General features: G+C 46.5%; 1 protein-coding gene across 3 annotated transcripts in view; it reads left to right on the top strand.

The window, feature by feature from the left end:
• Window positions 1-22905, top strand: part of arhgap46a (Rho GTPase activating protein 46a) — a 28261-nt gene extending 5356 nt beyond the window's left edge. Inside the window, exons 2-10 of one of the 3 annotated variants that reach the window (XM_068594290.1) lie at window positions 4700-5212; window positions 13611-15042; window positions 17215-17857; window positions 18140-18232; window positions 20330-20403; window positions 20663-20862; window positions 21494-21585; window positions 21894-22063; window positions 22517-22905. In XM_068594290.1, coding sequence (XP_068450391.1) covers window positions 4700-5212; window positions 13611-15042; window positions 17215-17857; window positions 18140-18232; window positions 20330-20403; window positions 20663-20862; window positions 21494-21585; window positions 21894-22063; window positions 22517-22711 — 3412 coding nt within the window. In that variant the 3' untranslated portion in view covers window positions 22712-22905. Of the gene's footprint in view, window positions 1-4699; window positions 5213-12226; window positions 12611-13610; window positions 15043-17214; window positions 17882-18139; window positions 18233-20329; window positions 20404-20662; window positions 20863-21493; window positions 21586-21893; window positions 22064-22516 lie in introns of those variants that run through there. The other 2 variants (XM_068594289.1, XM_068594291.1) reach the window with 2 other exon arrangements.
• Window positions 22906-24122: the final 1217 nt, after the last annotated feature.

The following is a 24122-nucleotide window of genomic DNA, read 5'->3' as shown; positions in this document are numbered from 1 at the left end:
TTCCAACAGAAACATTTAGTTACAGGAAACAAACACGGGAACTATGCTTCTGATGAGGACAAAATGAGCCACGTTTTAGGGAAACGTGGCAGCCCAAGCTCACCTATCTTAAGTATGTCGACTCTCACTTTGTCGAGCACTGCCTGGTTTACGGTTACCCTCGCCCTTAGTCACAGCTACTGGTACCGCTGCCAAGCACTCGATAGACGATCTCTGTCCCTAGTCTTATTTTACAATATTTAGATAAGCAGGTTGCCTAGCTGCCGTGCTGAATAGACTTTGTACATGATTTATACATAATCAAACAGAGGTCTGCTTAAGGCAGAGCGCTCCTATTATATTGAATTGCAGGCCTCTTCTTGTCCTGAGAGAGCACATTAACACAGTTTTTTCATTTTAACTATATTTGTAAAAAGTACTGTGTAGCTAGGTGAGTTTAAATTCCTTGCTATTTTCTGAGACATGACTTATTTTGAGGCTCATATCTGAGGAGAGTGGATGTTTGATGTCTCCAAGTAGAAAATGGCAGGTCTGTAAATATACCTGCCAGCATGGACCTGGCACTTTCTTTTTTTCAGAGTGCTAAATCTTCCTAAATGAATGGCGGGCCCTGTGTGAGAACTCAGTCGGCCTCGGTCCACAGGGGACGGTCACAAGCAGCGGCTCAAAATAGTCCGTTGTTGGTAAAGGTTGCCTTACAGCAGTCTGGATTGGTAAATGGGAGCTTAGCTGGCTCACTATCAACTTACCCTTAACAAGTATATGGACAAATAAATGCCCCCGTTTAGTGCAGTATCTGAAGCTTCCTATCTGTCCATCAAAAATGTCACAGTGGCACTGAAGCACGAAGCTGCATTTCAGCCATTACTAGATTATCTGATGAAATACTGCGACCACAGTTTAGATTCCATGCTACACAAAGAAAAAAACGGTCCTTTTTTCCACCCTCTCTGTATTATTTATCTCTTTGACGAAATCAACAGCCACTCTGCTATTTGAGATTGTTTGAAATCCAAACTTGGACAATGACACAAGGCATCTTGTTGCCCTATTTCTAGTGAATGTATTGTCCAGTCCTCTGCGTTTTCCGCTACTTGGAAAAGAGCCATTTACACTCTGGCGTTGGCTTCGAACAATGGGGCAGATTCCATGAGCTATATTCTGTTGTTTCCCTCACTCTGGGAAACCGCTCTGTTAGTTATTTTTGGAGCTAACTGTAAATTGTGTGTTTTTTGTATGTCTTCGGGCCTATTGGGAATGGGAGTGACTAACTAGATGGTAAGGAAGGTGTACGTGTGTACTTGTGTGCTTGTCTGCGTGTGAGCACGTGTGTTGGTATTGCCCTTTTGGTCTCTGTGGCCAGCTCTGTTTGCAGAGATCTTTTTCCTTTTTTCTAACAATTTGACAAGCTTTATTTTTAGTCGCTGTGGAATATCCATATGCATCTCCTTGACCCAAATGGGAGACAAAGACCATGTGTGCCATGGGAGAGTGCATTACACACAAGAGCAAAGAAGACATTGTATTTCATACCTAAATATCCAAATCTTTCAAAGCTGTGGGCAGCTCTTTTTTTTCACCAGGTGAATGATGAGCTCTCTGATTAATGGAGGTTAGCTGAACAACTAGTGCACATTCTCAGTAAGGAAAACTGTCTAAAAATTCCTTTCGGAAGAACCGATCCTGTTCATATTTAAAAAAGCCTCAAAGATACTATTATTGAAAAGAATCAACATAATCCCACTCCTCAACTCTCTATGCTCCTGTGTTTACTGAAGACAGTCAGGTTCTGTTTTAGCACCACACAAACCCCCAACACAGGTCTGCGGCATGCGAGTCTGCTTCAATTAAACTGAGTTTCTCCAGAGGTAAATCAGATGCTGTGTCCTCTAGTTAATTTTAGTTAACTATTAAACATTTCTGTTGGAGTTACGCTTTGCTAAGCTTGTGCAAACTGCATACCAAACCATTTATGAACATTTGAAGCATGTGGCGGGCTGCCTCAGTATTTCGAAGTACCGCTATACTTCAACAGACATATATAGCAACTATATGGTCTTTGTCCATTACACAATTTCTGCAGTGGAAATAATTATATTTTTATTATAAATTTTGAGAGAGCTACGCATGTCCGCCTCAGTCCTGGTCAATTATGCAGATGACAAGCCTCTTTGTATTCGACAAACCCATGTAATGGACATCACTCCTGTTGTTTGAGTACTCCCAAAAGGGGTGTTCCTGGAACGTCTGAACCTGAACACTGGTCCGTCTTCCTGCTTATCTGGTCGTGTCAACAGAGCCCAGCCGGCTCGCTCTCAGCTCTAACTGCGGTTTATTTACCCAGAGGGAACAGTCCAGCAGCGCTGCTGAACTCATCTGTGATGGCCTCCGCAGGCAACCCTCGAACTCTGGTTTCCTGTTGGGGTGTTCAGGATGTTAAATTCTGTGCTGGTCGTAGAGTTTAGGGACACAAAGTCTCAGCTTTCTGTCACTGGATGGTCATCAGGGATTGGTTTATTTGGATTCCCATTGGAACACCGCAATTCTGGAGAGGACTGACAATCGCATATCTAAAATAACAAGGAATGCAGCATGGAGAGATCGGTTTCTCAGTGAGAAGGCCTCCTTTTCTGGAGGCTGGGAGTAGTCAAAGGATGTAGGCTCTGGTATGTGTGGGGTGGTGTTGACTGTTTGGCCTCTGCTTTGAAAGCCCCATTATTCACTAAGCTTCCCTCCCATGAAGTGTTGCGAATCTCATCAGTCTGCAAGTCATCTTCTGATCGTTGGGCCTCGTTGTGGTTACTCAGACTGTGAACACTATTCTGTTATATTCAATCCACCCACTACAACACAAACAAACACATTCACACTTTTAGATAGTTACGTACACTTTTATTTTTTGGGGGTTGGAGGATTAAAAACGAACTATAAACCCATATTTCATGTAGATTCCAGTAGGGTCAGGGCTACTTGCCCAGTGTAAAGGATTAGACCAGATGGCTTCCCAGCATAGAGCACTGGCACAAATTGGAAGACAATATGTGAAAGGCTCCTATACCCTCTTCTTGCTCTTTCTATGTTTACCTGTCTGTTGAATTAAACTACGGAGAGACAGGTGCTGGTAGCACATACAAGAGATGTAGATCAATACTTTATGAACCGGTAGGTCAAAGTTACTTAAAAAGGAGAACAGCTGTTGATCCCAGTGAGTTGCTTTCATCCCGGTGACATTGTAACCCTCGCAGATCTGACTGGCATCCTTCTCTGTATCTATTTCTGAGCCCTGGGTTGCACACCCAGGGTTGATTTGGCAGGCCGACGAGAAACAAATGTGGGTATATGTGGTGGACATTGTGGATAGTCTTATCCATGCTAAGCTCCGTGCCCCTTGCTGGTCATCGCAGGTAGCCTGGACAGCAAGCTCCCTGTCATAAACAACCATGACGGGGAGAAGAAAAGCTTCTCTGTCCTGAGAAAGCTGGGAAAATATCCAAACCTATGTCGAATTGTTGTGACACTAATTCCTCCCCACTGCTACTTTTCTCTCAAAGATACTAGGTTAGAGTTGTCTGACACACTAAAGAGAAATTACCTAACCTTGCCAAAACCCCCAAGTGGTATGTGAGACATGTAAGGACCGTGGTAATTTATATTTTGAGTCCGTTCTCCATCTCTGATCTCAACATACTACTCTTGCTGTCTGTTTGTAGTCTTCCTGTTCCCACATGGATTTGCTGGCACAGTTAAGGACTGCATCAGGGAACTAGATCAAAGGAAACTAATGGAGCCAACTAAAGACTAGCATGACCTGGATGACTGCAGTCCTTGCTTATTTGTCAAACACACATTTATTAACCTTGATTTTTATGTAGGTGGCTACAGCACATACCTGTTGTATGGGGCAATATCATTCAATTTCAATGTGCCACATGCTTTGTTTCACATAGATATGTCCTATTATTTGTCAAATTCAGTTCATGGTCTAATTGCACGTAATTGGTTCTCCCTCCTCTCTGCATGTGTACTTTCCCTGCAAACTGGGTTGTTTCTCTCTATTTTGGCGCCTCACCTCGCCGCTGTCTGTCTTTTCCGACTATACCTTGAATAAAGAAAGTAGCACTTATAGCACTTTGTAGTTTTGCTTTCTTGAAGAAATTGTACTTTCTGGTTTCTTCTTCTGAGTTTTTATTATGGTTGAATGCACTTACTGTAAGACGCGTTGGATAAAAGCGTCAGCTAAAATAAATTGAATGTATTGTGCTGAGCTGGCCGTTTGCACTCTTGGTGATTGCAGTTCAGCTCGATGGTCTTTTGCAATAGTGGCACTTGGAGCGTATGGTTCCCTTTGGGCTCCTGCTGACTCCATGCCCTAATGTCTCACCGAGAGTCTCCACCTGTTTGCTTATTCAGGAAATGCACCACCACCCCTGCTGCTTTGTTGCCAACCAAAGAGATGACATCACAGACAGACAGACAGACAGACACACACACACACAGACACAGATGGATGCTTGTAGGGGACACAAACATTGACACTCTCCATATGGGCATTGTTTAGTCTCTGTCTGTCAAACAGTGTTGGTTGTTTACTGCGCGTCGAGCTGATTAGTACCAAGGCGTGACCGTGGCTTCTATTGCAACATAGTATCCTGTTGGTGGATAATCTGTTAATACCTTTGCCTCATTTCTTCTCATTCAGCGCTGATTGGGTGGAGATCCTGGAGCCACGCTCCCGCGAGCGCATGTATGTGAACTTGACCACTGGCGAGTGCGGCTGGGAGCCCCCAACGGAAGTTCCTGTCCGTCAGGCAGACGGCAACCAGTGGTGGGAGCTCTTCGACCCCCAGAGCGGCCGCTTCTACTACTACAACTCTACTGGTCGCCGCACGGTCTGGCATCGACCCCAGGGAGCGGATATCGTGCCCCTCTCCCAACTCCAGGCCATGAGACGATGCAGTGAGGCCAATCGTGCTGGAGGGGGCGGGGACAGGCCCAGGCCCCACCATGGGACCACGGGGAGTATCAGCAGTGTAGGGAGCCAGGGGCGCTTTACACCTCTGCCCGAGCAGGACGGAGATGGCACTGTCCCCGGAGCACCGGAGGCCGATGAGGAGGCTGCCGACCCCGAGCTGGACCCGGCAGTGGACAGCAGATCTCAGGGAGACGGGAGCAGCACCGAAAACAGCACAGAGGGCAGTAAAGACCAACCGAGGTAAGCCTGACCAAATCTTCAGTAGCCTTTGCAGTAAGTCTGGGGAGGAAAATGTACTTAATCGTAAATGGATCAAATTACCAGGAGGAAAGTAAGGAAATGTGATAGTCATCGCAGCATGTGGCATAGTGTGTCGTAATGACTTTCAAATGCTTCTGCTGTGAGAACTCGCAGGATTATTTTGACCACTCGGGACAAATTCAAACAGCTTTTTCTTCTCTTTTTTTCATTCTCTCTTATCTGAACATTCCATATGTCCTGTGTTTCCATACTATTGCCTGTGAACCGTGCTCAGCCATTTCAGCAAATCGTTACCAAATGGAGAAAACTGTCCGTTCACAACATTTCTCCCACCCCCATCCTCACGCTAGGGCTACTGGTGCAGAACGGCCCCTAACAGTAAGTCATTCAAAGACCCCATCATGTGCTTGGCGTTGTGGCCTCATTCAAACCACCGTCTCTTCCCTCCAAGTCAGATTCCAGACATGCCACCTCTGTTCCCCTTGGAACGAGGCCACCGAGGCCGTCTTAGTGTCCTTCTGTGTGCTCACCACCACCCTGCCCCACGCTGCTCTGATACTCATTTAATTTTCCTAAAACAAATCTAGGCCCCCGGGCCATTAAAGACGAGAGCGCCTCTTATGGGTGTAAGCTTAAATGCGCATGCACGAGAGGCATGTGAGAGAGCGTTGTCTGTGGTTAATGGCAAGCAGAACCACTACATTCCAGCTGAGTATAAACAAGGCAAACCCTGCTGGTTTTTCAGAGGCTCTCTCGCGGCGACTGTGGCTCTCCGGTTCCTCCTGGCTGTTCTTGTACTTCACCGCGGCCCTTAGGGGGTCTCTCCTCTGACCCGCCGAGCCTTTCAGATTATGTTCAGATGGAGAGAGAACTAATTGGGCAGCCATGGCTGTTGAATGACACCACTGGAGGTGTGTGTGTGTGTGTGTGTGTGTGTGTGTGTGTGTGTGTGTGTGTGTGTGTGTGTGTGTGTGTGTGTGTGTGTGTGTGAGAACTCCCCACAGGGTCCCACTTTGCCCCAGTGATTGAACCACTCCGAGAGTCCTTTTCTGTCTCCTCTTAAAACAATGGCCAGCTGTGTTCCTTAGAGGGGAAGGCTGAAGGGTCTTTGGCCCACAGAGGCTTGATACCCTACTTAGCCATATGGCCCTCCACATGCTCACCGGCCTCCATCTCTCAGCAGGTAATTAGAAACCACCACAAAATGCGCAGAGATAGTGGAATGTGACAGCACAAAATGGATGAAAACAAACATGCTTGTTTGCAGCTGGTGGCCCGCCTCCTTGATAATGACAAGGATGAAGAGGCAAGAGCAAGGGAGAAAGTTTAAATGAGGAGCTGGAAGGCTCACATTGGTTTGTGGTCAGGCAATTGTTCTGTCCCACCCAAAGTGTGTTGGTGGAAGGGGCTTCCATGTGAACATCCTCTCTTTTTTTTATCATGCTATTACCGGTCTTAACTTTTTCTTAGGTCCAAAGAGTAATGAGGTATTTCATCGTATACAATTCGTCAGTTTTGGTTTGAACGTCTCAGCCCTGTTAGACATGTCGTCACATGTTCTTTTTTTTATTCTTCCCTTTTTTTCGCTGAAATTTCAGCGGGGATGAAATGTTACTAAGTTATGACCTTTGAAAAACAATGCTGTCCTTTGTGGAGATGGGACGATCCCAGTTCTTCCAACAGCAGTTTCCTTTTGTTTTGTGCTATTAATAAATCTGTTCATTACAGATAGACAAGTTTCCACACAACACACCCTTGTGTGTTATTCCAAGCACTGGTTGGTTGGTGTTGCTTCCTGTCCCAGTCTGTCTCTCCTTGTCTTTGTAAAGCGCTTATCTTTTTTTTTCTTTCATTTGTCTATGTTCATTAATTCAGAAGCAGATGTTTGGAGGCCTTGAGTGCCAAACCTGTTACTCATTGGCCAGGTCCTATCACACGCCCTGGGAATTTCTGGGTACTTTGAGCCTGTGGAGCTCATCAGGGAAGTACCGTGGACTCCACAGGTCAACATGTCAGTCACACGTGGTTGTGGGTACAGGAAACTGAAGCAAACTATCTTTCCATGATGTAGGTGTTGCAGATCAACTAGCTTTTAAACATCTGTATTGAATGTAACCACCTTTTTAATGCACCTATGTGTCTGTGTTGTTATCATCAACCAAATAACATCTGTATGGGATTTCACCACAGATGGTGCGTGTGCTTGTCCTCACTGTGTGTGGGCTCCTCTCCACAGAGCTCTCTAGCTACAAGAGACCTGCTGAGGTTGAGTGGATGTTAAAAGTCTGCCGAGGACACGTGACGCATGGTGTAAGTCAGACAACCCAGAGGTGACCCACGGTGGTTCACATCAGGGTCACATCACTCTTTTGTCTTATGGGCCGGCGTGGGTCGTATAAGGGAGCATTAAAAGGGACAAAGGGTTCTCACTTAAAACCAGTTGTCCCCCACGGTCAGCGGAGAGCTTTCTCTAAGCAGTAAGTCTTGGTATGCTGAATGGAGAAGAACACCAAATGACGTGTATGTTCCCTCTCATTTAGCCCCCGTAATGATACAGCGGTGCACCCAGCATTTAATCCAAGCTGACATTGGACACTTAAAACCCGCTTTTTCTGATTGTTGACTGGCTTCGTATTGATTTTAAAAATATTTAGAAAGAGTTCAATCTCAACTCTGTCTGGGTTGCTTCATGTGCTCATAGCAATATTCTTCGGCTTCTTCACAGTCAAGACGAGATCGCTTGACTTTTCACGAGTGTGCAACAAGTTTAGTAAAAGGAACGTTGGTCTAATTTTAGTCTCACTTTGAAGAAACTAAAGGTCTAATGTACAGCCCTCTACCCCAAAATGTCTGATACATCCAGCAGAACTGAAAACAATTTATTTCAATTTCTGTTCTGAGGAAGTTTAAAATAAAATGTATTTTTGAAGAAAAAAATGCATGTGAAAGCAAAATAAAAAAAGCCCAAACAAAACAAACTTCCCCTCATGTGCTTTGAGACTGTCTGTCTGTGAGTCATGTAGGAGATGCATCACCGGTGGGTTAATTTAGGAAACGAGGGGGTGTCTTATAGGGGAGATAAAGTTTTTAAAGTTGTTAATGAGTCACACATTGTCTGCGTGTTTACTTCGAGAGCACAAGGCTCTCGTGCTTTTCATCTCCCGCCACAAAGTATTTACGCACAGTGTGAAGACATGTTTCATCTGTGCGCTCCTGGTGTGGTAAGCTCATTTTCAGCCCTTTCCAGATGGCGTTTTAAGTCTGCCTATATTTATTTCTCCTTTCGCAAAAGGAGTTGCACTTTGAACTGGTGATCCCGTTATGTGCCTACGCGCTTTGGTCTCGTTAACAGTGGTCCTCATTTCTCTGCGCTGTTTCTCCACACGTCCCCATGTTCCCCCCTCCTTTTTGTGAAGCCTTCAAGTTTATGGTATCCTCAAACACTAGATCACAGAGGCACAGTTTCACAAGCGGGTATCAAAAACCTTTTTTGTTTTATTTTAGCAATCATTGAAACGCTGCTTTTGCAGTTAACTGCTCTGCCTGGTGCTGTGGTGAGGTAGAATATCTCCATTGTTTTCATGAAGAACCAGTGGCACCGCATGTGAACTGGCTTTAGGCACGCTGCTCTGACTGCCTCAGCTGACTTGTAGCATACAGACATGCTTTTTTTCAGGGTGCTTCTTCCACAGTTTCCACCAGCATCCATTTACGACAGTGATGATGGATAGTGTTAACGACCACACCTTTGTTTTTCTGCTCTTTTGTGTCCCTGGTCCTATCTCTGAGTCTTGAGACTGGTCAAAACTGGTTTTGTGCTTGCGGTCCAGTTTTAATCATGTCATCCAACTAGTGTGCTTTTAATGGGATCTGCCCCTGACAAGAGCTTCAAATGCAGTTTCAAATTCCAGAGGCGGGGTCTCTTTGGAATCCAGTTGGGTTTGGCCTCATCCTGTCCCTTGAAAAAACTCCTACTTGCTGTCCTCTGGCTCAGCCCAGCTCTCTACGGGATGTCGGGCTGCGGGAGCCACAGACATGTACAACTGGTAGACATCTTGGCTCAGAGGAGGGAGGCATCAGTTCAGCTGTTGCAGGACAGCTGGCTCTCTGGAAGTGCCTGACTACCAACTTTGCGCTTAAGGCTCAATTATTATTTCATCTTTCTACTTGATACTCTTATAACCGATTTGTACAAAAGTGAGAAGAGAAATTGTCTGGCGTCATGGATACAACGCTGTCCTCGGCAAATCCTCTTTGTCTTTTCAATTTCCTTCCCCTACGCAGATTGCAGTGATCTCATTGGTTTGTTCTCTGAGGTGTTTGTGCAGCAGAAGCTTGGCCTGTGCGACCCCATTTCCTCTTCCTGTCCAGCCAGTGTTAATAATAACCCCTGTTTTTCAGACCCCTCTATTCCCAAGAGGTATATTTAAGAGCTTTCAAATCCATATCCCTCTCCGCCAAAGTGACTCAGCTGATGACTTTTCCAACTACAGTTATTCCAGGCAGGAGCGTAAGGAGAGACAGAACATCTGCTGACAGCAAGGTCCCCATAGTATATTTAGTTGGTTATTGAGACGACCGAACCACAGCAATATTCAGAACAGTGACAGGGGTATCTGGGACTGTTTGTGGACTTGAGACACTCAAGCTGCTGGGACTAATTGAGATTTGCTGACTGTTAAGTTGATTTGTTGCCCCAGAGGCCAATCAGATTACCCTGCTGGTTTCTAAAGGGCCTTTTAACTTCATGTTATCTCACATTTCTCTGTCTTCCTAAAGCTCTCACATGCTAGCTCCAGGCTCTGAATGAAGGGGGTTTGTAAGTGTATATGTGGGGCAGAGGATAGGTGTGTGCACATGTGCTTCTTGTGTCTAATGAGGTGTGCTTGAGAAGTGGTTGAAATGGAGTTTATCTCCTTCCAAACAGCGACAGATTTAGACAAATCTGATGGGTATTTACACTCCCAGCAATAATTATCGTGTCTCTTTTAGCCTCTGTGATGAATTGCTGTCCGTAATCCCCACCTTTAGCTAACATTCAACGCTTGACAGGCGGGCTACTAGCAGGCAACACAGACACACCCTTTCTAAACAACTTTCATCATGGCTAGAGTAAAGTCCAGGCCTGTACGGTGTTACGCAACAGCCTGCCTGTTTCCCTGTCGGACTCTGGAGGTTGGAGATGGCTCTTTCAGGTTCAGCCGCCACTTCCCTATCATCTTTCTCTCCCTCATCCCCCATTGCTGTTGTTTACAGAGACGTCTCCGTGACGATGGCACAGTCATGCATTGTGTGAGGCTCCCCACACTGCCACAGAGGCCCCTGAATGAGCCCTGAGGAATGCCAGCCTTCCCGCTCATTCCCTTGCTGCACTCTCCCACGACTAATCCCCACCCCTTCTCATTTACACATGCTCACACCCTCCTCTCTTGTCTCTCTAGCTCTGTTGTCCTTCACCCCTACCCCAACCCCACCAATCGTCTCACCGCTCTCGGCCTGTTGCAGTTTCTCACTATTGTATTTGTCTTCGTCCCCGTACAGGTTCAGGGGTTGTAATCATACTTTATTTGGTAGACCTGAGGTTTACTGATATGCAGATGGTGTTCTTACTGTATACTGGAATTAGATGCTTTTGATAAGAGATCAAACACACTGACGAGCCTTACCATTGCAGTTGGCTCCCGGCCCCCTTTTCGCGATCGTGTTGAGCATTGCACTAAACTCCCTACTGGCAGCCAGCATAATGTGCCGGCGCTGTAGGGGTTGAACATGCTAGACCTTTGCTGATCCTCGGTGGGACAATGGTAGGCAAACAACAGAGACAAAGCCGAACAAAATCCCTCTCTACCAACACTGTGAACTGGACTTCCTCACAGGCCGATGAATGTGTTCTATTTCAGTCCCTGAAGAATAAGTTTTTAATGTTTACACTGCATTTATCACAAGATATAATGTAGTGTTTTGTACGGACAGGAAGGGATAGTAAAGAGGCTTCTAGTGTTGTGTGTTTTTGGATTTAAAAATAAAGCATCTAAGAGACTGCAAGGGTCCAAGGATGTAGAATTTTCTACGTATGAAGTGAAACTTTTTGTAAAGCTGTGTATAAACTCCCTATAATTAAAATTGAGTCCACACTTCTGCCCTGCGAGCAGTGTGTGAGCATTACATTTGGCATTTCCTGTTTGTGTTCCACACGGGGAAACCCTCACTACGACCCTTCAGAGGACCTCCTCCGGCAGGAAGTAGTGGTCACTACTATCTCAGGGTCGGTCCTCATAAAGTGCGTCACCCACCCACCAAGAACATAGACAGATTCATGTTTTGTTTTTTTTACAGTCCGCCATTACACGTTCGGAGATCCCATGTTATGTGTGAACGAGGTTTGATTTGTTTGTGGATAATGAAAGGGGAATTTGATTATTGTGGTTTCTTGTGTGAGGTCCGCTGTGTTCTTTTGGCCGTCCAATCACAAGAAAGGCTTTGATGTTTCATGTGCGAGCGGTTCCTGCCATAGCAAACCGGCGCTAAGCGGTCAGCTGCTGAGGTGAGAAGGATTTTGGAGCATTTGTATCGCCTCCTCCCGCTCGACAGGGCCGGAGTGAGAAAACATACACCGCTTCAAAGAGAACAAACAGTGGCTTCTCATGTTTACAGCTGTCACCTATCAACCCCCTTCTCCGCCCCGTTAAACCACACATACTCGCACTTGCTTGTAACTACTAAACAGTGTTGGTTTGGGCTGAAACACGTCTGTCAGAAGCCTCTTCTCTTCACACGTGTCTGTCTGTGTTATTTAGACAGTAAACTTTCTTGATTACTCTCGGTGAGGTGGGGGCCCTGGAGCGTTCCCAACGGCATTACTTGTGGCAGGCTGTCCTGGCACTGTGCCAGGTGGCTGACGTCCAGCTGTTTATAGGCCCTGTCTGGATGGCAAATCTGTTGGACCGTTCAAAAGATGCGAGCCTGTTTACATTCAAACCGCTGAGATGGTGTGACCCACTCTTTAGATGGGGATGGCACTGAAAGAGAGAGAGTGAGGGAGAGAGAGAGAGTGTAACGAGCTGTAGCTAGGAGGACTAGAGGAAGTTTACCGTTGGCTTGAGGACCTCGGGGGAATTGTTTTATCATTGTTCCAGGGTGATGGGAAGGAGGCGGGGAAGACGGGTGGGGGTCACTCCGCCTCTTTCCTCCTCCCTCTGCGTCCTCTTTCTGCCGTTACAGCCCAACTCTCCACTTAGGCGTAGTGCTCTTCTTGGAAAAAACCTTTAAACACTGGCTCTACTCTGACCTGTGTTTGGATTCACAAAGGACATAAGCTGATCCGCTGTGATTAAATTAATTACCCCACTGAATGTTAAGCGGTTGGAGGGAGGTAAGGTAAGTCTCCTTTTGCAATGCCTTCAAACGTCTTGAGACTACCTGTCTGACCATTTGATTAGGAGAGGAAGTTTGCTGGGGCCTCTTCGTTCTCTACTGCGCAACATGTGACTCGCCGTGGCCGCCGACTGTGGCCCTGCATGTATGTGCCATAATGCTCACTTTAGACGCACAGTTTGGTTTTAGAAGGGCACGCTTATGATCAGTAGAGGAATGAAAAGTCCTGATTGCAGGGGGAGATTATGAGAGGACAGCCGAGTACAGGGCAGCAGACCCGAGCAGCGTGACCAGATTGATGGCAGATTGTTTAAGGTTAGGATAAGCGGTGGGCCATTGGGTTTGAAGTTAGCCCGACCGCTCACCCAAAAGAGAAGAATTAACCTTTGCACCCGAGTGCAGATATTCTCAGCTGTGAACTACTGGAATCCAGACTCCTCTCAGATCAACCTCTTTTTTATGTGGCCTACTGCTTTACTGTCCACATGTTGATTCAGATGGCAGACTTTCCTGCCATGTGATGGAACCACCATATTAGCTACTTCACAAACATACAGCTACCTTTAATCATTTCATTATCCTGTGTATATTCTCCAGTCCCACATGTTGGAAGTGTGGCTGAGTTTCAGTGAGATGTGCTGTGTTCAGTTGCTCAGCATTTTTAGGCACTTGGTCTGTACAACACACACTGAAGTTATTGTCTCAAGGGTTTGACGAGGCGATTATGACTGCCAGACTAAAAAAGGAGTTAGGTTTTTGGAGGTCAGTAAAATGTTTCGAGAGGAATTTGTGGATTGCTACTGATTTTCTCAGCCCTGTCAGCTTTAGATTTTTTCAAAAGATGAACTATAGCGAAGGACTTCCTGGCTGTACATGATTGGATATGATCATAGTACTTTTCTGGCACTTTCTGTGGACTTTTCGTTGTTTGTTTTGACTCCTATAGACATTGTTTGCTCTGATGTCAAATCTCATTCTTTTTGTGTTTTTTTCTCTCTTTTAGGGATGCCTCTCAAAGATGGCAGCCCGCACCTGGTTCTAAGGCAGCCATGTTGGTGAAGGTGAACAGCATGAGCCGTAGCCAGCCCATTCCACCCTCGCCGCAGCAACACCTCCAGCCCAGTGCACACGGCAAAGCCAACACCTTCACCCTGCACCCACCCAGCAACAAGCCCCAGGGAGGACACTTAAACTCTACCCAGGGATATAAAACTGCCCCTTCTGGCAAAATGGCCACTGACACACGTCAGGCCCATCACCTGAGAAAAGTCAGCAATGGCAGCTTCTGTTTGGTGACATCAGACAGCAGCCAGCCCAGTCCACTCCTTCACAGGTCACAGACCAGCACACCGTGCCCGGCCACTCCCCAATATGGCTGCACTACCCCAATCTATGACGAGCCAGTGTCAGAGTGTCCCATATATGATGAACCCCCGACAGACATGGAGGTAGAGGGGGCGCACCTGTATAATGGACATCCTCTGTCTCGCCTGACACCTACTCATAGCCTCCAAAAACCCAGGCACCTCCAGCACCCTGGTTCTTCTCATTCAGGGTCCCGACACAGGAGGAATCCCTCTGCCTCTGACTACAGCCCAGCTGGTCTGGAGTGCATCAAGCACATGATCAACGTGGACCCTAAACAGGGGCTGCTATCCGGCTCTCCTGTACCCACCCGTAGCCCTTCCCCTACCTCTAGGCAGGATCCTATCTCGATCTCGACCCAACCTCAGCCACATCCCCAGCCCCAGGCCCACTCTTTGCCCCAGGCTCGAGGCCAGTTGAGGGACAGAGAGCCAGGGACCCCGGGTCCAAATACACTGGACAAGAAGCAGAGCTGGCGGGTCCTTGAGGCCACTGTCCAGCGCGCCATGGAGGCACGACACAGCAGGCAAAGCAGCCAAGCCTCGCAGGATTTCACCTCCTCCACCCCCCTTGCCACGGCAAACTATCAAGACTCTGGGTACTCCACCGGCCCCTCTCCAAGTCTGAGAAGAAAGAGCAGAAGGAGGGTGGGAGCTAGTGGTGGTGCAGGAGGCCGGCCGGGGTCGGTAGGCAGCAGTGGGGAGCTGTGCGCCCTCAACGAGAGGCTCATGGCCGAAATGAGGGAGGTGGTGAGTCGCTCCAACACCATGAGGGAGGTCAGAGCTGGGCTGGACCCGGAAGTAGGGGAGAGGGTGGTCGTACCCCGGACGCGCTCCCCTGCCGACTCACTCCGGTGGTACGGGGGAGGAGGGTCAGCAAGCAGGTGCGCATCACGAGAGGAACTCACCGTGACTCCCCGGTCACTGAGTAGGGCAGGCAACCCTGTCCTGACTCCTCTGGAGATACCAGGAAGGCAGAAAAGGACGTATGAAAAGGTGGACACCTTGGAGATGAGTGTGAATAGCCTGACCAGCCTGTCCTCGCCAGAGACCCCAGGGCTGCCCTCCCAGGTAAAGTGTGTGTGTGTGTGTGTTATGTATGTGAAAACATCGTGGCTAATCCAATATTATGATACTTTCCCATCTGATTAGGAGCTCAACTGTGACTGAGTTATTGTGTGGCGTGTTTACCTCAGCATGTTTGCTTGGATTCTGCTTTGTTCCGTCTGGAAGTGCTCTGATTACTGATGTCTCAAGATCAGAGAACAATTCGGTCGCAATTCGGTGTCATTCCTGAATAAAGCATCTGCGTATTGTTGAAGTAGTTAGCTGCTTTTGTATTGTGTCTGGTCCTCAGAGAGTTGGGAAGCAGAAGAATTTGTCAGAATGTGTGACTAATTATAAATATCTCTTTTGACTATCTGACAACACAACAGAGTTGGTTATATTTTGGCTTTGCCGTGAGCTAAAATACAAAGAGGGACAAACTGAGGCCATGGTGGTGGCTTATCTTGATGTCAAGGGTCCACACAAAAAGGGGCACATGATCAAAGATGGAAGAACAATTATAGAAGTTACAATAAGAGCTGCTACTTCTGATCTCTAAATCCCCTCTTGTAACAGAATCACACACCATACCTCCATATTACAGTATGGTGTTGTTTTAAGAAGCGACTCCACATCACCTCAGCAACTATAAAAATTAGTGCTTTTTTTTTTTTAGTGCGGATCTGTCTCTTTAAAGAGAAAACTGAGCATTTTGTGAGTGATGGCTTTTACATTCCAATCCTTGGTCTCCGAATGCCCTCAGGACTGTGGACAGGCTGGACACTGCTGTAATGGCCACAGTCCCAGCATTACCTGTCATCCTCTTACCACCGTCCATCTGCCTTGCACTGCAGGTACTGTGTACTTGCATGCCAGCTCTGTGCTTGGGCATCTGGGGCCCATGCCAGGCCAGAGAGATTCAGGACATGGCTTCCCTCGGTCAGGAAGGAGGGCCACTGTGGCCCATATGGCCCAGGCTTGGCAAGGGAGATGAGAAGGAGGCAGCCGGCTGGTACCAAGGCGTATTGGTACCACTGTTGCTTAAGCATGTTAGACAACAGCCAAGGAGTACTGAGCGGGCCCCCTAAATCTGTCCTGGAATGTTCTTCAGACCTGCTGTTATAACACACACGCTGTTATAACACACTCGCGCAGCACACACACTCACAGATTATGACAAGCTATGTATGAGCAGCTCTATATTTCCATATTTGAACATTCTGTTCTTGATAAAAGACCTTTTGAACTGTCTCATTCAAAGGATGCACTGAAACAGTCCATTTCCCAAAGAAAACATGAATAATTCATGTTTTTAAAGTTGTGAGCATTTTCTGCTGTTACAGTTCATAGTAAAACTAAATGACCGTCCTGTACTTGTGCATCTGGAAGCTATCTGTTAAACAGTGTAATTTACCAAAAATAGAAGTTTACATTCCCATGCCATGGTTAAACATGTGCTTTTGTTGCATTTGATTTTTTGGAGTTGACCTCTATCATCCATTTTTATAAGAAAAAACCTTAAAAAAAACAATCAAGTTTGTACGACTGGAAGGACTCTCTGCCAAAGCCGAACCTCAAATCTTTCAGAGAAACTAAAATGTGAAGTCCAGGTTGTCTGGCACTCGTAATATTACATCAGGGTCTCATTGAAAAGATATGTCAAAGAGTTCTGTGTCCCATTTGAAAATGTTAACTTTGATTCTGGCTCTGGTTTGGTGGTGTTCCTGGTTGTTTATGGAGCAAATCTGGGTAAATGGCTTTCTCTATTAAGGTGCTCCTTACAGACATGAACTCCACCACAATGGGTTACACGGAGCTGGAGAGCATAGCTTTGGTTTTTGCAGGGTAGGGTGAGCCTGGTGTGGGAAGGTGATGGGGGGTAAAGACTGTGACCATCTGGTCACCTGCTCCTGAGGCCAGGGTTGATGAGGATTTGGGGAGATTTCTTTTCCGGTTCTGGCATCAGGAAATGAATGTGCCATTCCTGCAACAATTCCCCCTCAAACCCCAGCCCTGCAGAGCTCAGTAGGTGGAAGGCAGTGCGGCTCCTAGTGTGACACAGTGAAGACTCTGCAGCTGCACTCACATACAGTTTGTACCTCTGTTGCACTCTTGCCCTCCTGTCTCCTCTTCTCCTGGCCCTTTCTCCTGCTCCTCTTCTTCTCCATCTCATGTCCACCTCTTGTTCCCCCGCAGGAGGGCACCCTTGAACTGCAGGCTCAGTTGGAGAACAGGAAAAAGGGCATGGTGGGTGGGCGAACCGCTTCCCTGGGACCTCACCGCCCCGCCAACCATGACAACAGGGAGGGAGGTGATGGGGCAGGAGGAAGAGCGAGAGGATCCTCTTACCAGCTCTCCTACGCCACTCTGCGGCAGCCCCCACCTCCCGACATGGGCATGGAGGACTGGGCAAGCAAGCACCTTAACATGCACACGCAAGGCCTTTTCCGGCGCCGAGTCTCCATCGCCAACATGCTGTCGTGGAACCGTGGGTCCATCAAAAAGCCCATGCTCGTCACCAGTAACCGCGCTGTCCGAAAGGAAGCCTGCGAGATGTTCAAACTGGTGCAGGCCTACATGGGAGACAGGCCCTCGCGCCTAGACCGCCGGCACTGCGCCCTCCTTATCGTGACCAAGTGCTGGGACATGCCGGGGCTGCGGGACGAGCTGTACGTGCAGCTAGTGAGGCAGACCACGGGCAACGCCACCCCCAGAAGCTTGGCGGCCGGCTGGGAGCTGATGGCGGTCAGCCTGGCGTTCTTCGCCCCCTCTCCAAAGTTCCGCTGTTACTTGGAGGGCTACATCCAGAGACACACAGAGCCCGCCAACGACAAGAAATGTGAGTCTCAGACTGAACAACAGGGTGGGTCAACTTTCCTTCTTCACCTCCCGTGTTGTCTTATAGTTAGCATTATTAATAAAGCATAAAGGCCAGAGATGTTTTCTTTTAAGTCGCATTTGGATTTCATTCCCCCTTTCCATTTTGCTTTGGAGTTATAATTTTGATTAAGTCATTAGGATCATGAGAGAAAGCACAGCATTGTTTGTGATGATCCCAATAGTCTGATTGTCGGCTTGTGTTGACCTAATTATCTATCGTCTGCTATCTTCTGACTCACAGTGACTCAGTTCATATTGGAACAGCAGGAACTAAAGCTGAAGAAGAATTCAAAGTCCAGAAAGAAAAGGAAACAGAGCACAGATGAGGACGAAGGTAAATCGTTTGTTCATTTACTCCGCCTGCAGTACAAAATATCACTTTAAGAAAATATGTTTTTTACAAGCTTATCTGTTCCACAGAGCACAAATTAGGTGGGAGAAGAAATATGTTTTTATACTTTCTTCAAAAGCTGTCTGGAGTCAAAGTCATGCACAAGTCTAACATATCGCTCCCTGTAGAGTGACCACTCTTGAGTGGGATGGAAAATTCACCGCTGTGAAGTTTGTCAAAGGAGTACATGCTGATGTACTTGCAGACTCGATGAATGGGTTTAACAGAAAGTGGAGCTGAAAAAGCAATATGTAGGATGAGAGTTTCAGAACGTTCTCTCCTTGCACACAATGGACCACACTGTGAGTCACATTAGTGGCCTCTCACTTGCCATTCGCATGTCACACAGCCATTTAAAAGGATACCTACTCATCGGCCCGTGCCCTCATTAGAGCAGCCCACACTGCCCGCTCTGGTGGTGATGTCACCACAGAGGAACCCGATCATCTCACAGCAGACACCACCGCAGTGGCCTCACACATTGTACTTCAGTGACTCAGACTCTAACTGACTAAGAGGTTAAAAGGCAGAGAACGTTTCTGACTAACTCAAGTTTTTTTTTTTTTTTTTGAGGTAGGGGTCTTGATGAAAGCCGGCAAGAAAAGAAAAAGAAGTATTGCGTGCAAAAATTGCATAATTGGAGCTGCTGTTTGCTTGATGGATTGAGGAGCTGGGACATGTATATTGTGTCTGACCAGAGTAATGAGCAGCTGTGAGCAGTTGGATGGGAAGTCACATGTGCGATCTCTTTTCAGGACGGACCAGGTCTTGGCTTGGAAAAGGGCTTCTTTGGGCTCAGGGCCCAGGAAAGCGCTGGCTACAGCCAGCACTTGGTTTAGTGTAGACTTGTGTCATAAACAATTCCCCGAGATGAACCTGAAGTTGTCTCGTCGATGTCCTTTAATGGCTCTGTGTTTGTGTTATTGAGCACATGTGTAGACAGGTGTCATGTTGGTCTCAGCCTGGTACAGTGGACTCAAGCTTCTAATGAGCCTCTATTTCTCCTGGGCTTTGGTTGTCTGGTTGCTGTGCTTGTTGTTTTCATGCCATCAAACCTGATGTAAATATAGACGACCGGTAGTGTTGAAACCCTTTCTCCCTGCAGCAAAACAACTCTGCACTCTTGATTGATTTTCTGCGAGTGGGCGTACAGCCTCTTGTGTTGTTAGGATTGGGGGGAAAATAGCCCATCTTTGCCAAGATCAAGGTCTAATTAGGCCTAATTAGCGTCGAACTCGGTCAGATTAGCAACAGCCGCGAGCGGGAGTCACCTGCTTGCTATAAATCTTAGTCTGGAGGGAAACATGACGGTGGAAAGTGTTTACTACACTTTCGAAGAAGGAAAAAACTCATCTGTGGGATTTCTTTCCAACTGGCCCTGGTTCAGGTAGATGATACAGCGGAGAGTCTGGGAACGGGAACCCGAGTTACCACAGCAGTGAAAGATTTGAAAGTATGTACACAGTGACCCAACAATTAGGGTTTTTCTGTTCGAAGTGTACTGTATCTTTTAACAGTTAAAGGAGAGATCAGGTCTCATAAAGGATGTCCCAACTCCGAGAACACTGTTGTTCCTCTTCCGAAATAGATCTGGACCCTGCAGCAGCTACAAAGGGCAGGTAGCAGACAGGGGGGCCTCTGTGTTTCTTGTTGTCTTTGGAGCGCTTCATGTCTTTGTAGGCTGATGAATCACCTGAGCGTTGGCTGTGCAGACCGGATCCTGTCTCTAAAGCTTTTGTTCAGCAGCGGTAGTAAATCTTCCCCTCAGCCTGACAGTTCAGCGAACAGGCCCGCTCTAATCCCCATATGCCAGAGTCACACAGTCAACATGTCTCTCCAGTTACCACCGCCTGTCTCTCATACGCTGTGTGACATCTGTGGGAACAGAAAACCCTGTTTTTCGTGTTTGTGGGAAAGAATTTAAATCATTTATTATTGTTTGTGCGTTTAGTAATGCTTGATGCTAACGGGTGTTGCATATTGAGAACTTTGTGTTTGCCGCTTCTCAGTCTTGAATTCTCCTCCTCTGTCCATCCACAGGTCTGCCTATCAGCACATATGGCAAGTTCTGCTATCGGAAACTGCAAAAGGTGGCAATCACCGGAGGCAAAAAGGTAAGACTAAAGAAATGGGCGCGAAACATGACACTTTCGCGTGATAAAAATAGTCCTCATCCTATCCGGTGACTGAGTCACTCAAGGTACCGTCGATCGAGACATGTAATTACAGGCCCACTGACGCAGTCACAGGTAGAGACGTAAACACAGACCCAGTCATAGTAGCGCAGCTGCACACAGCCATGATTAGTGTCGTAGCCCCTGACACGCACGGGTAGTAAATCTCTCTCCTTTCCTTTACCTCTCACCCCTCCAGGGTCTTCGCAAGCCCACCTTGGAGGAGATTGACCACAGCAGGCGGGCCATTGTCACGCCCTCCCTGTTCGGCAGTTCTCTGGAGGAGGTGATGGAGAGGCAGAGCGAGCTCTTCCCCGATAGGAAACTGCCCTGGGTGCAGGTTCAGCTTTCCCAGTACGTCCTGGCTCTGGGCGGGGCTCAGACGGAGGGCATCTTCAGGTAAGGCAGACCTAACTCAGGACCTAATTCCTCACCTGCGTGCCAAGACTTGAGCAATGTGCAAGAGAGGAGGAGTCTCAGAAATTAGACTGGGATCTTTATGTGCCGTGTGTGTGCTTTATTGTGTGCATAAACAAATGTTTGTGTGTGGTCTCATGTATCGCTGTATTCCAGAGTGTGTGTACAGTACACACAGCAGAACAAACACTTTGCTCCTGAGACCAGCACTGTTTAATTTGATGCTTCATAATGTGTGTTTACGTTACTGCTTCAGCTTACGAGCACGTGGGAATTACAAGGCCCTGTGTGTTTGTGAAGGGGGTTTCTCCAGCAAACGTAACATCTTGACTTGTTTTTGCGTTCCTTTTTGGTCAAAACGTGCTGGATTCGGATGTCCCCCGCTCAGTGGCTGTTCTGAGCAGCGCGTGTTCGCTTCTACTGTTTTAATGTTTTGTTCCAAAGAAATCCTGCAAATAAAGAGCAGGCTACTTTCAGCCATTTGAAGCCAAATGGGTGTGCATGAGTAACTGATTTGCCAGGCGTGAAAAATCTGTATGATAGAAGTCGAGGTCCCTCTTGTGGCCACTGAGTGCAACTGTTTTTGATTCTTATTTTTCTTTGTCATTTTCAGAGTGCCCGGAGACATTGATGAAGTGAATGCACTGAAGCTCCAAGTAGACCAGTGGAGGATCCCGGAGAATCTCTCTGATCCCAACGTTCCTGGTGAGGAAGGGTGTATTTGGCTCTTTTGTTTTTGTGTGTCTGTGTTAGGGCTCCACAATATGAGGAAAATAAGCTATATGCCATTAAGATGATATTACGGAGTGCTCAGTTCTGCCTTTCTGCTGCATTCAGTCTCCTGCTAAAATACAGCAAATTGAGTGTTGAATAAAATAAAAAAGGGAAATTATTTTGTAATTGAGATCAAAAGGCAGCAATTTAAAAAAAATAAAACTACTATATTTCTACTAGCTAAAAAAAAAAAGAAGACTCCCCCAAGACAACACTAAGAGCACCTTTGTCTCGTTCAGCCTCCCTCATGAAGCTGTGGTATCGAGAGCTGGAGGAACCGCTCATCCCGATGAACTTCTACAAGCAGTGCGTCAGCAACTGTGACGACCCGGTGGCGGCCATCGCTGTGGTTCACTCTCTGCCTGAGCTCAACAGGCTGGTGCTCTGCTACTTCATCCACTTCCTGCAGGTAAACATGTTGACAGATTTTAGGAACACACCCATAATTTGCCCCGACCGGTGTCCTGGTTTGCACCATGTCCTTTTCTTGTGTTTCCATCTTCGGGAACTAAAATCAAACAAATGAGTCAACTGACACTTAATCAAACATGGAAATTTGAATTAAAACTCCCTTTTTTCTCCCAGCACTTCCACAGTTGTTTGGTTGTTCAACATTGATACTCTTTGTGGACTGGGAAGGTCTCCTGACGACTATTCTTACACAATTCCTTTTTACGTACAGTGTTGTGGTTAACTTCAATCTTTTACCTTTTTTACCTTGGAATTATTTTAAAAAGAATTAAGGAATGTATTTGAGCTTGAACTGATTGTGATTCATTCACCGTTCGCTGCAGGTCAAAGGTCGGCCTGTACACTCAGCCGTGCTCATGACTGTCCCTCTCCCTCTGTCCTGATTCTCCAGGTATTCGCTCAGCCGTCCAACGTGGCTGTAACCAAGATGGATGTCAACAACCTGGCCATGGTGATGGCCCCCAACTGCCTTCGATGCCAGTCCGACGACCCGCGGATCATCTTCGAGAACACGCGCAAGGAGATGTCCTTCCTGAGAATGCTTATCGTTCACCTAGAAACGGGTTTCATCGAAGGGGTGGTGTAGACGCCCCCTTGGGTGCTAAATCAGCATCTCCTGTTACACATTTACAATCGTGCGCAAACACTGTTTCGGTTCACACCACACTGAAAGATTTCTGGGTCAGATGTCACAACACTAGCAGTGTGAAAACGACACAGACTTTGGACCCCTTGTTTCTCACTTGCTTTCTCACCGAGAGATTAAAAACACTACCTGAGGTTTCACTGTGTTCCTTTGATACTAAAATCAACAGTGACGGCTTCAAAGTGTCCCGCTTCGATGGCTGTATTCTTCTAAGCGCTGCATGTGAAAACAGATTCGGTCCTATTGGGCAGAACTGCAGTTCCACGGGACAACTAGGCTGTGAAAAGTGAGTCTTAAGAGTATTTACTTTAGAATTTATTGCATTCACAATACACCTAAAGACCGCTGCGTGTGTGCGAGAGTGATCGTCTGAGCGTGTAAGAAAAACACATTCTTCCTTTTTATTGTGTACAGATGGATTGAAAAATATAAGAAAAGTAATGGTGTCTTATTAATAAGCTTGCCTGTGCTGTCTCGAGTAGTTGTACCAATAGCTGGTCTCCTCGCATTTCATTTTACGAGGCACAAGCTGGAAGGATGTGCAGAGAGCTCTTTTGTAACGGATGGCGGCCATTTCCTAAGAAAATTATCTCGGAAGTGCTTTGATTTTACAACTCTAAACAGTCGAGTGAAGCCAGACAAGAGTGTTGTAATTACAGTTTATGTCATATCAATGAGGGGAGGTTGTTAAATCAACTGATAATAATCTTTCTTATCTATCTTTAGATATATTTATATATCTATGTATAGATATTTTTTATTTTGATTGGATTTGTGTTCTCTTTTGTTAGTGGTCTGTATATATATTTTTTTTGGCTCAGGTCTTCTAATAAAACGGGTGTTGGATGTGATAACTGTACATGGCTGTCCTCACAGACTGAAAATTTACTAAATCTACCATAAACCCAGATACTAAGAATGGAGTATTGTTCAACTGAGGAGCACTATGACAATGTAGATTAAGCTTTTTGTGACCCCTCTCAGGCTTTGCCTATATGTAAATACATTATCTGTGTAAATAGCGTTAACTCTCCTTCAGTGTATTCTAATGATCCAGGTTAAGGGTGAACTTAAACGTCGCTACAAAGAGTAATAAAAAAAATATGTTTTTTTTTTAATTAACTGTTCATTTCTCTGCTGTAACCGCCTTCCTTTTGGACATAGGATGGATTCAAACCACTCTCCGTGTGCGTGTGTATATGTGTGTTTGCATATCTTCTTGTTATAATATGGAACGACTGTCCTTAAAAGTTTGTTCAATTGTATCTTGGATGCCTTATTTTATTTTGGAACATTTTGCCAGAAAGGAGAGCATGGTATCTTAAAAATCAGTGTCTAGAGAACAATATCA

The sequence above is a fragment of the Clinocottus analis genome, unplaced genomic scaffold, assembly GCF_023055335.1.
Source record: "Clinocottus analis isolate CAN_PGR_092001 unplaced genomic scaffold, fCliAna1.0.p SCAF_3, whole genome shotgun sequence".
NCBI classification, from domain to species: Eukaryota; Metazoa; Chordata; class Actinopteri; order Perciformes; family Cottidae; genus Clinocottus; species Clinocottus analis.
The sequence above is the reverse complement of the archived record's forward strand: the minus strand, read 5'-3'. Positions and strand labels throughout refer to the sequence as shown.